Source organism: Myotis lucifugus, unplaced genomic scaffold, assembly GCF_000147115.1.
Source record: "Myotis lucifugus unplaced genomic scaffold, Myoluc2.0 scaffold_14, whole genome shotgun sequence".
Lineage (NCBI taxonomy): Eukaryota > Metazoa > Chordata > Mammalia > Chiroptera > Vespertilionidae > Myotis > Myotis lucifugus.
The window spans coordinates 13,452,699-13,464,449 of record NW_005871062.1 but is presented as its reverse complement, the minus strand read 5'-3'; the positions used below and the strand labels follow the sequence as shown (position 1 = coordinate 13,464,449).

The window sequence follows — 11,751 nt, the reverse complement described above, 5'->3', positions numbered from 1 at the left end:
AGAAGGGAACCCCCCTCCCCCCCCGAGTGAACAAATTTTTTTTTATTTAAAAACTAGAAGGCCCGGTGCACAATAATTTTGTGCACCTGGCAGGGGGGGGGGGGGGGTCCCCTCCAGCCCGGACCCTGTGCCCTCTCCACAGTCTGGGGACCCCTCGGGAGATAACCACCTGCTGGGCTTAGGCCCACTCCCTCGGGTGGCAGATGGCAGGCCCGATCCCGCGGTGCCCTGCCCCGCCTCCCCCGGGGTTGCACAGGGCAGGCCCAATCCCAGGGTTGGGGCGGGCGGCGGATGGTGCTGCCCCGACCCACCGCCCCGGCTCGCACACACAGCAGGCCCGATCCTGGGGTTGTGGCAGGCAGTGGATGGTGCTGCCCCAACCCACCACCCCGGGTCACGCACACGGCAGGCCCGATCCCGGGGTTGGGGCACTGCCCCAGTTTGTGCACACGACAGGCCCAATCCCGGGGTTGGGGCGGGCGGCGGATGGCACTGCCCCGCCCTGCCTGCAGTATGCAAATTTAACGGCCATCTTTGTTGGGTTAATTTGCATACTCTTCTGATTGGCTGATGGGCGTAGTGAAGGTATGGTCAATTAGCATCTTTTTTCTTTTATTCGTGTAGATTGTCTTGAGCATCACCATCAATAAGTACTGTAATTTTATAAAGCATTTTTGTGGCTTAAGCTAACATTTAGGTACCAAAAAAAAAAAAAAAAAATCAGGGTTAGTACCTTGTACAATAGCCTGCCTGGATTTAGAAAGTCCATCTTCTCCAGAGCTTCTTTCCTTGGACATAGTACACTTAAGCAGAGTACACACTCCATTTTCCAAGGATGTGTTCAGGAAACCCATCATAATAAAAAATATTGTGGACACACTTGTCAAGAATCCCTAATGATACCTTCAGTTTTTTGCCATAACCTCATGTCTATAGTTTATACGTACACTGGCTGTATCTTGGTTTCCATAATAAATGATAGTTGACTTTCTTACAATAGGTGGATGTTAAGATAATTCCAGATGAGGAGATAATGGGGTTAATCCCTTGTCTCATCATTTAGCATTACTACACTGAAGTTGGAACTGTTACTTTCACAGTTAAATGTAGACTTCTATTCTGGCCAGAGAGCCTAACCATTCCACAAATACTGTGCTAGGATCTGGGTGGTAACTCAATGGATAGAAGTCCCTGTGCAGTTCCTATGTCAGGCCATGTGCATTTTGTATATATTCCGTTATTTTTGTAAATGTTTTGCGTAGGTAACTATTACTGTCCCTATATTACAAATGAAAGAAGCATAGACCTTTTCCAAGGTCACAGAGCTAGTAAGATACAACCCCTGCCTTCATAGAACCGTGTGGAATATTTCAAGTTCCAAATAACTTACAAAGTAATATAAGGCAGAGAATAAGAACAAAGTGACTATAAGATTAATCAGTTTTAGGTCTTATTAAATAAAATCTCACACTTTAGAACAATGTTTCAGCCAAACATTTAATATCACTACTGCCTTTCAATGACAGTTCTAAACAATGACAATTGTAAATATTTATATTGTTTATTAATTCAAGAAAATTTTGAAAGTACACTCTTGTTCTTTATGCTTGGTTGTCTATCTTGAGAGCAAAATTATTAATGTGTTTGACTTCTTTCAAGATCAAAGTAGACTGATTCTTAAATTTAAATTCTTAAAAATTTGAGCTGCATTTTTATTGATATGCATTGTTTCTCTTTCCTAGCAATTGCTTTCTTGGTGGAGGGGTGAGGGTAATGCTATATTTTGGTTAACATTTTTAAAATTATTTCAAAGAATAAACTAACATTTCTCCCCAAAAGTCTGGGAAGTATATTCCTTTGAATAAAGAAAACTTAATTTCAGGATCTTTTAGGATAAGTGAAAATTTTAGTAGTGTTAGAAGTCTTCATCTTTAAACATATCTTCCTAAAAGATTCTAAGTGAACATAGTTGCATGGCTAGTGTGAAATAATAAAGTCAACTATTTTCTGTTATAACAGACATAAAAATAACAGTGGAAAACACAGTTTTCCCTACACTTGTGTAATATATAACCTTGTTAAAATCAGGTATAATATGTGAAGAAGATAATAGGAAAAGGATAAGAAAGTTAAACATTTCTTTGGCTTGACTTTTTTTAAACTACCATTTTTCACATTTTTCACTGATAAAACTTGTCTGGTCATTTCATTTTCCACACTATTTCAATAGGACTCTATATCATTATACAGCACCCAAAAGTATAAAGTGAAATTTACTATTTTAAAAGTGAAATTTGGGTTATTTTGTTTATAGTTTGTTCAGAGAGATTAAAATGTTTACTTGCTGCTCTTTTTGTTTTTATCATTACTGGAACTACTGGCACTACTACTGCTAGAACTAGTTGACCTAAAAGTGCTGCCAGATGGTGAAGAAGAGGGTGGGAAGGTTAGCTCTAATATGTTCAGTGAAGTCTGAGAAGCAGAACTCCTAGATGACCTAGAAGAAAATACAAAGTTATTATAAATTTAATTCAAAATTTATACTTTAATAAAGACCCCCTCATTAATAGTGAAAGATACCATAATCACACAACTAAAGAGAGCAAAAAGTTTTAATAGTATTAATAATAAATTTTAAAGCATGACCTTTAATATCAAGAAATTAGTTTTTTTAAGGAAAAGGTAATGAACATAATAGTTTCAAACCAGCAAAAAAAAATAGTTTAACAAATATAAATTATAAAGAAAAATGTTTTCAACTATAATTAACTTAAAGATTTGCAGAATTCATTAAACAAAAGGTAACAAAAAGGCATGGGCATATGGGTGCTGGCAAAGTGAGTAAATGATAGGTTATATAAGAGAAGAAAGTGAGTGTCCTGGTGGGATCATTTGAAAATCATTACTAGCTACATAATTCTGAAATGCTAAGTTTAAAAATATAGCCCTGACAGATGTGGCTTAGTGGTTAGAGCACCGGCCTGTACACTGAAGGGTCTCAGACTTGATTCCTGGTCAAGGGCACATACCTAGGTTACAGTTTCGATCCCTGGCCCTGGTTGGGGCATGTGCAGGAGGCAACCGATCAGTGTGTCTCTCTCACCTCCCTCCCTTCCACTCTAAAAAATCTGTAAAAAATATCCTCTGGTGAGAATTTACAAAATATATTTTTGTATATAATTGTAAATTACATGCACGTGGCTGGGTAACTCAGTTGGTTAAAGTGTCTCATACACCAAAAGGTGGCATGCTTGATTCCTGGTCAGGGCACATACCTAGGTTGCAAGAGGCATCTAGTCATTTTTCTTCTTCTCAAATCAATAAAGATACCCTCAGGTGAGAAATTTTATATATATATATATATGATGTTATAGGGATGTTCAAGTGGCTGCCCACCAAGTTTATGTAAAAACAGTTCTTTTTATTTAAACCCCACTTTTTAGTACATTCCTTTGTCTTTGTGAAATCCCTACATGGACTAATGAAAACTAAGTGGCTGCTGAAGGTAGGAGATTGGAAATTTAAAAGTTAGGATCATTGTTAATTTTATTTTGTCAGCAAAGCATAAGAGTGTTGATTGAACATCCCTGATGATAGAATTCTAGATAACACTAAACTGGAAGTAAAGAGTAATTTCCTGTTTAGCAAATTAAATCAACACAAATCAAATCCTGAGTATTTAAAATTTTGCAGTGTGGTTTTAATAATATACTTCATATCTCTACATCTAAGTTGCCTCTAAAATTTCACCCTGCTCTACCCTACTGAAATAGCAGGTAGTCACAAAGCACTCTGCAGTAATGGAAAGAGGTTGGAAAGCAAGTTGCCCTGCTGGCTGTGCCTGCATCTGTGACACTGACCTCGGCAGGTGGGTGAGGAGGAGAGCGCTGGCAGATCCAACCGCGGTGGCCATGTGGGAGTGGCTGGGTGCGCGGAGGACGCGGTGGTTTAACCTTCCACTTACCTTAGTGACAGTAGTGAAGCCTGTGAAGGAGATCTCTGGCTCCCGTGTTTGGTACTAGCTGTAGGGAGTTCCAGACCTTTCTGAAAGTACATTCAATAGCAGTCATTAGTACCACTGCGTTTTAGAAGAATATTTGTGATTAGATTTCACTCTGATGAATGCCATAGATTATTTTCATGAAGTGTTTAAGAAACACTTCTAACTAGAAGGTACAGTGACTACCTGTTGAAAGTATGTTTGAAGGATAATATGGATCTCGGCATTTGCTGTGACATCAGCTAGCATTCCATCAATGACCTGGTGAAACTGTTTCAGTTCGCGAAGTTTGATGTCTCCTTCTTCTAGTGTTTCCTCTTTTGTTTCTTTCAAAAGACGGATCTCTTTGATGAGTTTTGCACACTGTTGGTCAACAGTAGTCAATTATTACTTAAACTTGTTTTCCAGAACTTAATGTTTTTTCATGGATGAAAGGATTTGGGTTTACCATTTGGAACTTCAAAAAAATGTAAATATGACAGGTCAGATTTTTTTTTAAATATCAATACCTGTTTAGTTACTCTCTCTAATTTTGGCTTCTGCTCCTCAATTTCTTTACTTAGTTGAAGTGAATAAGCCTGCTTCTCTGATAATTTTTCTTTGCCATTATGTGTTAAATGATCTATAATTTCTAAAGTATTTCCCATGGTCTGCAGGAAAAAAAATTATTAAAATATTTATTAATTAGAATCAAAAGTAACATAACTTGCTATTTGTCAAATATTCATTTAATCTTGATTCATTTACTTTTGTATATAACATATTCTGCTGGTAAATAATATATATAATGACTTTAAAACTAAATTTTGTATGTAATTCTACTGGAAAGTATTTTTATGGTACTTGGAAAAATAAATAATTTAATAACTATTGAAAACATGCATGCAGTTTTCAGAGATTCACAATTCATCTATTCCTTCAACTTTATTAGCAAAAAAAATAAATCTGAATTGTATGTAGAGCCTGCTTACCAAGTACATTGTTTTCTCCTTCAGTAATGTGCTTTAGCACCTTCTGTGTACTAGATTATTTTTATCTTTTGAATTTTTGTTTTATGAAACAATCTTTAAGGAATTAAATGAAAATAAGAGTACATTAAATAAAAGATAGAGGAATAGATCATAATTAACTAGCAATGAATGATTCAACAACTAACAAGTGATGATTCAGAGTCCATCCTGTGTTTAACACAGGGATTTTAGCTCTTTTAATGCTTTTAATCACTTTTTTCCTCATTTTAATGAGACATCTCATCTATTTCTCTAAAAAAAATTATGGGGTAAGAAAATAGACATAATATTAGTTTATTTCTACTAAGGGCTTATTACTAAAGCCTGTAGAATTACCTGGATGTCTTCCTGTAGCTCTCTAATTTGTCTTTGTTTGTATCTGTATTTTTCATCAGCAGCTCTTTTCTGTTCTTCTAGTTGGATTTTTTGTCCATACTCATCACCTAAAATTTAGGCAATTTGTAGTTTAAATTTTTAAGATGTTCTGTAGAAATCAATCTTAAAATCTTACATATATTAAATTTCTAACATTTCTTCTTATGAAAAGGTTAAATTCCTATGTCTACTTGTTGAAAAACAGTATGGGCATATGTAGCAGCCACTCTTGTTTAGTCAACACAGGGAAGCTAATGTGCTATTTTCTGTGGATTTGAAATTAATCCCCTAGAGAAGTGATATGTTGTATCATTAGAACTACTAGTAATAATGGAAATAACACTTTAGCACTTATTTTAAAAGGGGGTGGTTTTTCTGACTCAATCAAACAAGTTCACTTTTGTTTGCCATTGCTCAGTGTTCCTTTTTTAAAAACAAATAACTAAAGTTTTCATTGCATATATTCATTAAAATGTTAACTCCTACATACTAGATGGTGTCACTTTTTTAAAAGATTGTTTGAAATTGTTGTTACAACTATTCAGCACTTGTAAGGTGTTTTCTAGAGCATATATTTCTTTTTCAGCTTTGTTGATCTTAGCATCCAAACTGTCACCTTCCTTTTGAAGTTCTTCTTTTTCTTGAGCAGCCTGTAAAAACAGAATAGAAAGACTAAATAATAGTATTTCTCAGTGGGGAGAAGGACTGTTTTTAGGGCAGGTCATAGTTAACTCACAACAATACCAATTTGCCTTGCGGTCCATATAAAGCACCATTTATTTCTTTCATTTGATTTACAGAAGAGCAAATCCTCAAGGCCTACAAAATATAGCACATAGGATACAAAACAGTAATGGAAACACAGTAACTAACCAAAGCTTACATTAAACTCGCCAACAAAAATTACCAAAATGTCAAGCAGGTATAAACTTCACTGGGAAGGGAAAGAGTTAACTAGAAGGAGGTTTCAAAGTAGATATTAAATAGAATATATTTCTGGCCTGAAAGAAACTTAGGAACACTTTCTCCTTTTATATCATAGGAGTAAAAAAGAGGTGAGACAGGGCACACCCAGAAAAGTAAATGCTTGTCATTTCCAAGCCAGTTGTAGTTATATGTGTTAATAGAAATAGTATTTCAACATTTTTGAGCAGTTAGTAATGTTAAAGTTAGAGAAAGTACTCATTTTAGTAGCACAAACTTAATTTGAAACACTATAGAGGTTAGAATGGCACCTACGCCAAGAATGACATGCAAATTTGTGAAGTGTTCCGTATTTTCAAAAGGAAAAATATTGCATTGCATGATTCCACTTACATGAAGTACCTAGAGTAGTCAAATTCATGGAGACTTAGAGTAGAATGGTGAATGCCAGGGTTTGGTGTAGGGGAAATGGGAAATTACTGTTATATGAGTACAGTTTCAGTTTTAGAAGGTGAAAACAGTCTGGAGATTGGTAATGGTGTTAGTTGCACAACAATGTGAATATAATACCACTGTACACTTAAAATTGTTAAATGGCAAGTTTTATGTATTTTACCACATTTTAATTTTTTTAATTAGAGAAAGATAATTGTGATAAATGTGGGTAGGGAAAATGAAGTTTACTAATTGCTGAAAACCAGAAATTCCTCAGTGAGTGGACATATTCAGAGACTTTTTCCATCGTACCTCTGTCACGGCCAGGCTCTCTAGAGCTGTACCCTAATAATTCCAAAAGAACTGCTCCAGGTAAGGGTTACCAGGGCATGTATATATATTTAAAAGTACTCAAACCCATTCTTAGTAAAAAATGGTTAATTTACTCAGTCCCTAGGTGTGTGTATTTAAACCAGAAGATGGTCATTGGAAAAAAATGTTTGGTAATGTTTCAGTTTTTAATGTTTTCTCTGATATTTGTCTTATTCTACCAAAAATTATGTATAACTACATATTAGTACATAATAAAATAGTTCATAATAAAAAATAATAGCAAGTAGTACATAGTCACAAAGCTTAGCAAAAAAATAAAGTTTTTAGATAAATTATATCTAATTCCTTTAAGTCAAGTCTAGAATTGGCAATGATTCATTCAAAATACAGTGTAGTGTGAGAGCTAGAACAAATCAAAACAGCTAGAATTTAGTTGTAAATGTCCTACTAGTGAGCTGAATAACATTAAATAATTCCCTTCTCTTGAGTTCAGTTTATTTGTCAAATGAAGAGGTTGAATTTGTTCATTTACACAGATTTCTTATGTAATTCCACATATAACTTAAACTTCTAACACTCTGATCCCATTTGCCTCTAAATCAAACTTATCTAATGTATACCTTTTATCCTGGATTGGAAAAACTGATATTTGGAAGAAATTTTTATGGATTTATGTCAACATTTTTAACATTTTCCTAATTTTACTGGACAGTTTCATTAAATTGTCAGAATTGAACTGCCTTACAAAAAGACTAAGAGGAATTTAAATATGAGATTTGAAAGATGATAGTCCTTCATTGGTTACTGATCATACTTTTCACTCTAGCTCTTAAGAGTCAGATACTATAACGTGCCAGGGTGGGTAAAAGGACGAGCAAAACCATGTGTGCCCATAGGCAAGAACCTATTGCAGGATCAAAAATAAGGGCAATGGATTGAATTGTTTCCCCTAAAACAGATTTGAAGTCCTAACCTCCAGTACTTAAAAATGTGACCTTATTTGGGAAAAAATAGGGTCTTTGCAAATGTAGTCAAGTTACCATGAGGTCATGAAGGTGGTCCCTAATTCATACGATTGGTGTCCTAATAAAAATGGGGTATTTGGACACAGATACAGACATTCTTAGGGAAGACTGACGAGAGGGCACCATGTGAAAATGAAGACAGAGATCATGGTGATGCTTCCAGAAGCCAAGGAACACCAACGATTGCCAGCAGACGTGTAAACATTCTCCCTCAGCCTTTAGAAGGCACCAACCATATTGGTATCTTTATTTCAGACTTCTAGCCTCAGAACTGGAGACCATAAAACTGCCTTTGTCATACTTGTTATGGCAACTCTAGCAAACTTAATACAAGGGCTCAGCAAACTGCATATCCTGGGTGAGACAGTACATATTTTAGGCTTTATGGACCATGACATCTCTGTTAAAACTACTTGTACTTAATACACTGCTATTGTAGTATGAATGCAGCCATAGACAAGACTATAATTGAATGAGGTGATGTATTATGTGTACCGCACAAATGTTGGGCAGCATTTGGCTCAAAGCCAATACACCACCCTGCAATACACCACGCAGGACACACAACAGTGGTAAACATTGTGACCAAATTCCTCTTCCATCAATGCTGTAAACATATGTATATGTGCCCATCAGGAAAGATCAACCTGAAGGATATAAGGAAGGAAGAGAATCTTGATATGACTAAATTAACATTCCTATATCTACCACATTCCAAAACAAAAGTGACAGTTCTAATTGGAAAGTTTAAGTTTTTTACAGTGGTAAACTGCTAAAGTATTTTCAAAGAGTTAAAAAATTCTCAAATATAAAATGAACATGTCAAAGATTTTATTCAACTCATTAATGAAAGAACCCGTAAGATGTTAGACAAGTTCAAAGGGAGAAGTAGAACAGCTTTAATATACACAAATGCTGAAATAAATTTACCTATATATGAAACTATACCCTTTAGGGCAACAAAATGTAACGCTTGGGTTATCTTTCCTATAGAGTTTAATCAGTTGTATTTCTACTAGCCAAGATCCATTTGCATTGTGGACTCAGTTTCCTACAAGTTAACATCTGTCCCTACAGAGTTATAAAGTAGCTTAGTCAATAGAAATCTGTTGAAGGTGTACCTTCCTACAGAATCAAATAACCCTGGAGGGCCCGCTAGAAAATGCCAAGTCTGGTGTCGCCACACGGTGGCATCACTGCACACCTACAGACTGCTTTTCCCATTTTCAGGCAGTTGATAATTTTTCTCAACATAAGACACATTGAGTATAGTTATAAAGAAATGTTTCATTTTTACACATCCGGTACATGTGAAGTGTTATGCATAAAACGTAAGGATGCTACACAAAGAAAAATGGGAATAAGATAGCAGACAACTCTCAACCATCAGAAAGAACAGCAGGTTCACCTGTTCATTTGTCCCCCACCTAATATGAAGGTACAGCCCCTCTTACTCTCTGGATCTCTGCCATACCAGGACTGCAATGGTAAATTTGGGGATAAGATTTCAGAAGTGGTGTAACTCCAGGCGATGGTAAGGTCTAGAGGAGTGATGGTAGATTTTAGGGTAAAAAAATTATGAATTTTGAATAAATGAGGGGAAACAATAGGATGCAAAGATGCCAAAAAAAAAAAAGTGTCAAACAGTATTCTAGAACTCTTTGACTCATGGACTGGAGGAGTATAAAACTAATAGAGCTTCAGTGTTTCAATTAGCAACTAATGCTTTATGGCCCCAATTAAGTGCAATGGATCCTAGACTGCTATGAAATTTGAAATTTCATGGGGAAAAAAATGCCATTTTGGTTGTTAACAAAGAAAGGATACTTCTTTCTATCACAACAATAAATTGATCACGATTACCTTTATTACATAATAGGCCTGTGTTTTCTCCTCTTCTCCTTCAGGAGGCAGCATAACAACAGTAAGAATTTCATATCTGTTCTTCAGCTTATCAATTTTACTTAGCCGCTCATGAAACTCAGCACTAATATGGAAAGAAAAGAAAAATTAAACACTGGAAAACAAATACTATTTTTAAAAGAACTATATTGTTCTCATGGAAGACAGCTGTATTTGGATTACTACTGTTTTCACTTTTATAATTCAGTGTGAAGGGTCTCAGATTTTACCCTATTTGAAAGATAACAAGTGCCACAGTTTCATGGATGCTAGCAGAGTGGAGGCGTAAATGGGGAGTTAATGCTTAATGGATATAGTTTCAGTTTTACAAGATGAAAAAGTTCTGAAGATCTGTTGCACAACAATGTGAATATACTTAACATTACTGAGCTGTGTGTTGAAATATGGTTAAGATGCTAAGTTTTATGTGTTTTTTACCAAAAAAAATTTAAGATAGTCTAGGATAGTTAGTGTCCCTCCTGACAAAGCTTGCAGAAATATGAGAAATCCATGGTTTAGATTCCTAAATCTGCTGGTTAAATTTTTCCTTTTATTCCAGTAAGTTTACATTTTATGAACTATTTTTAACTTATAACAATACTAATAACAATCATATATGCATGGAGGGTGACACATTTGCCTACTACAACCACATGAAAGTGGCCACCCAACCATGCTGAAAGGAAATCTGCAGTTTTCCTACTCCTAAAGAAAATTGATGGTAAAACATTAATATCAGAAGTTACACTTTGCTTATTTTTAGGTATTACTCTTGTTTCATCAGAAAATATTTATTCATCCTTTATCCTATCTAATAATAGAGAAACATGGTAATTAACCGTACCTTCGCTACCCTTCCCATTGGCTAATTAGGGCGATATGCAAATTAACTGCCAGCCAAGATGGCGGCCGGCAGCAAGGCAGCTTGAAGCGAACAGGAGGCTTGCTTGCTTCAGTGACGGAGGAAGCCAACGTTCCCCGCCTGCCGCTGCCGGCCTCTGAGCTTGCAGTTTAAGAAACATTGTTACAAATAAAGAAGCTAAACAAAACCCCAGAAACCTGCTTTCAGCCAGCCGGGCCTCAGAGCTGGAGTTGAAACAGTGTTTCGATTATAGAACCCAAACAAACCAGATACCTGCTTTCAGCAGCTGAGGTCTCAGAGCTGGAGCTGAGCCTCAGAGAGAAAGCCGGCTCTCAGTTCCAGTGACAGCCATAGAAGGTAAATAAATCCAAGAATAAAAAAAAAAGAAAAAGAGAGGTTTGGAGCTTCAGTCGCCCGCCAGCCTGAAAACGGCCCTCAGCCCCTCACCCAGGCTGGCCAGTCACCCCAGTGGGGACCCCCACCCTGAAGGGGGTGTGACCAGCTGCAAACAGCCATCATCCCCTCACCCACACTGGCCAGGCACCCCAGTGGGACCCCCACCCTGAAGGGGGTGTGATCAGCTGGAAACAGCCATCATCCCCTCACCCAGGCTGGCCAGGCACACCAGTGGGGACCCCGACCCTGAAGGGGGTGTGATAGCTGGAAACAGCCATCATCCCCTCACCCAGGCTGGCCAGGCACCCCAGTGGGACCCCCACCCCTGATCCAGGACACCCTTCAGGGCAAACCAGCCGGCCCCCAGGCTTCTATCCTATATAGTAAAAGGGTAATATGCCTCCCAGCACCGGGATCAGCGGAGCCGAAGGCCTTCCGAACCCGGGATCAACAGACCACGAAGCCTCACGACCCGGGATCAGTGGAACC

The 11,751-nt window shown here is 37.1% G+C and overlaps 1 protein-coding gene and 1 non-coding gene across 2 annotated transcripts in view; one reads left to right on the top strand and one right to left on the bottom strand.

Annotated features, from left to right (window-relative positions):
- Positions 1 to 2,337: 2,337 nt before the first annotated feature.
- Positions 2,338 to 11,751, bottom strand: part of CCDC39 (coiled-coil domain containing 39) — a 49,567-nt gene continuing 40,153 nt past the window's right edge. The window contains exons 14-20 of the mRNA XM_006084880.3: positions 9,966 to 10,089; positions 5,876 to 6,035; positions 5,347 to 5,453; positions 4,510 to 4,650; positions 4,187 to 4,363; positions 3,965 to 4,044; positions 2,338 to 2,497 (exon numbers count right to left, since the gene is read on the bottom strand). Coding sequence (XP_006084942.1) covers positions 2,338 to 2,497; positions 3,965 to 4,044; positions 4,187 to 4,363; positions 4,510 to 4,650; positions 5,347 to 5,453; positions 5,876 to 6,035; positions 9,966 to 10,089 — 949 coding nt within the window. The remainder of the gene's footprint in view (positions 2,498 to 3,964; positions 4,045 to 4,186; positions 4,364 to 4,509; positions 4,651 to 5,346; positions 5,454 to 5,875; positions 6,036 to 9,965; positions 10,090 to 11,751) is intronic.
- Positions 6,564 to 6,666, top strand: LOC111825134. Its single transcript, XR_002828255.1, has one exon. It is a non-coding gene; the product is annotated as a U6 spliceosomal RNA (small nuclear RNA).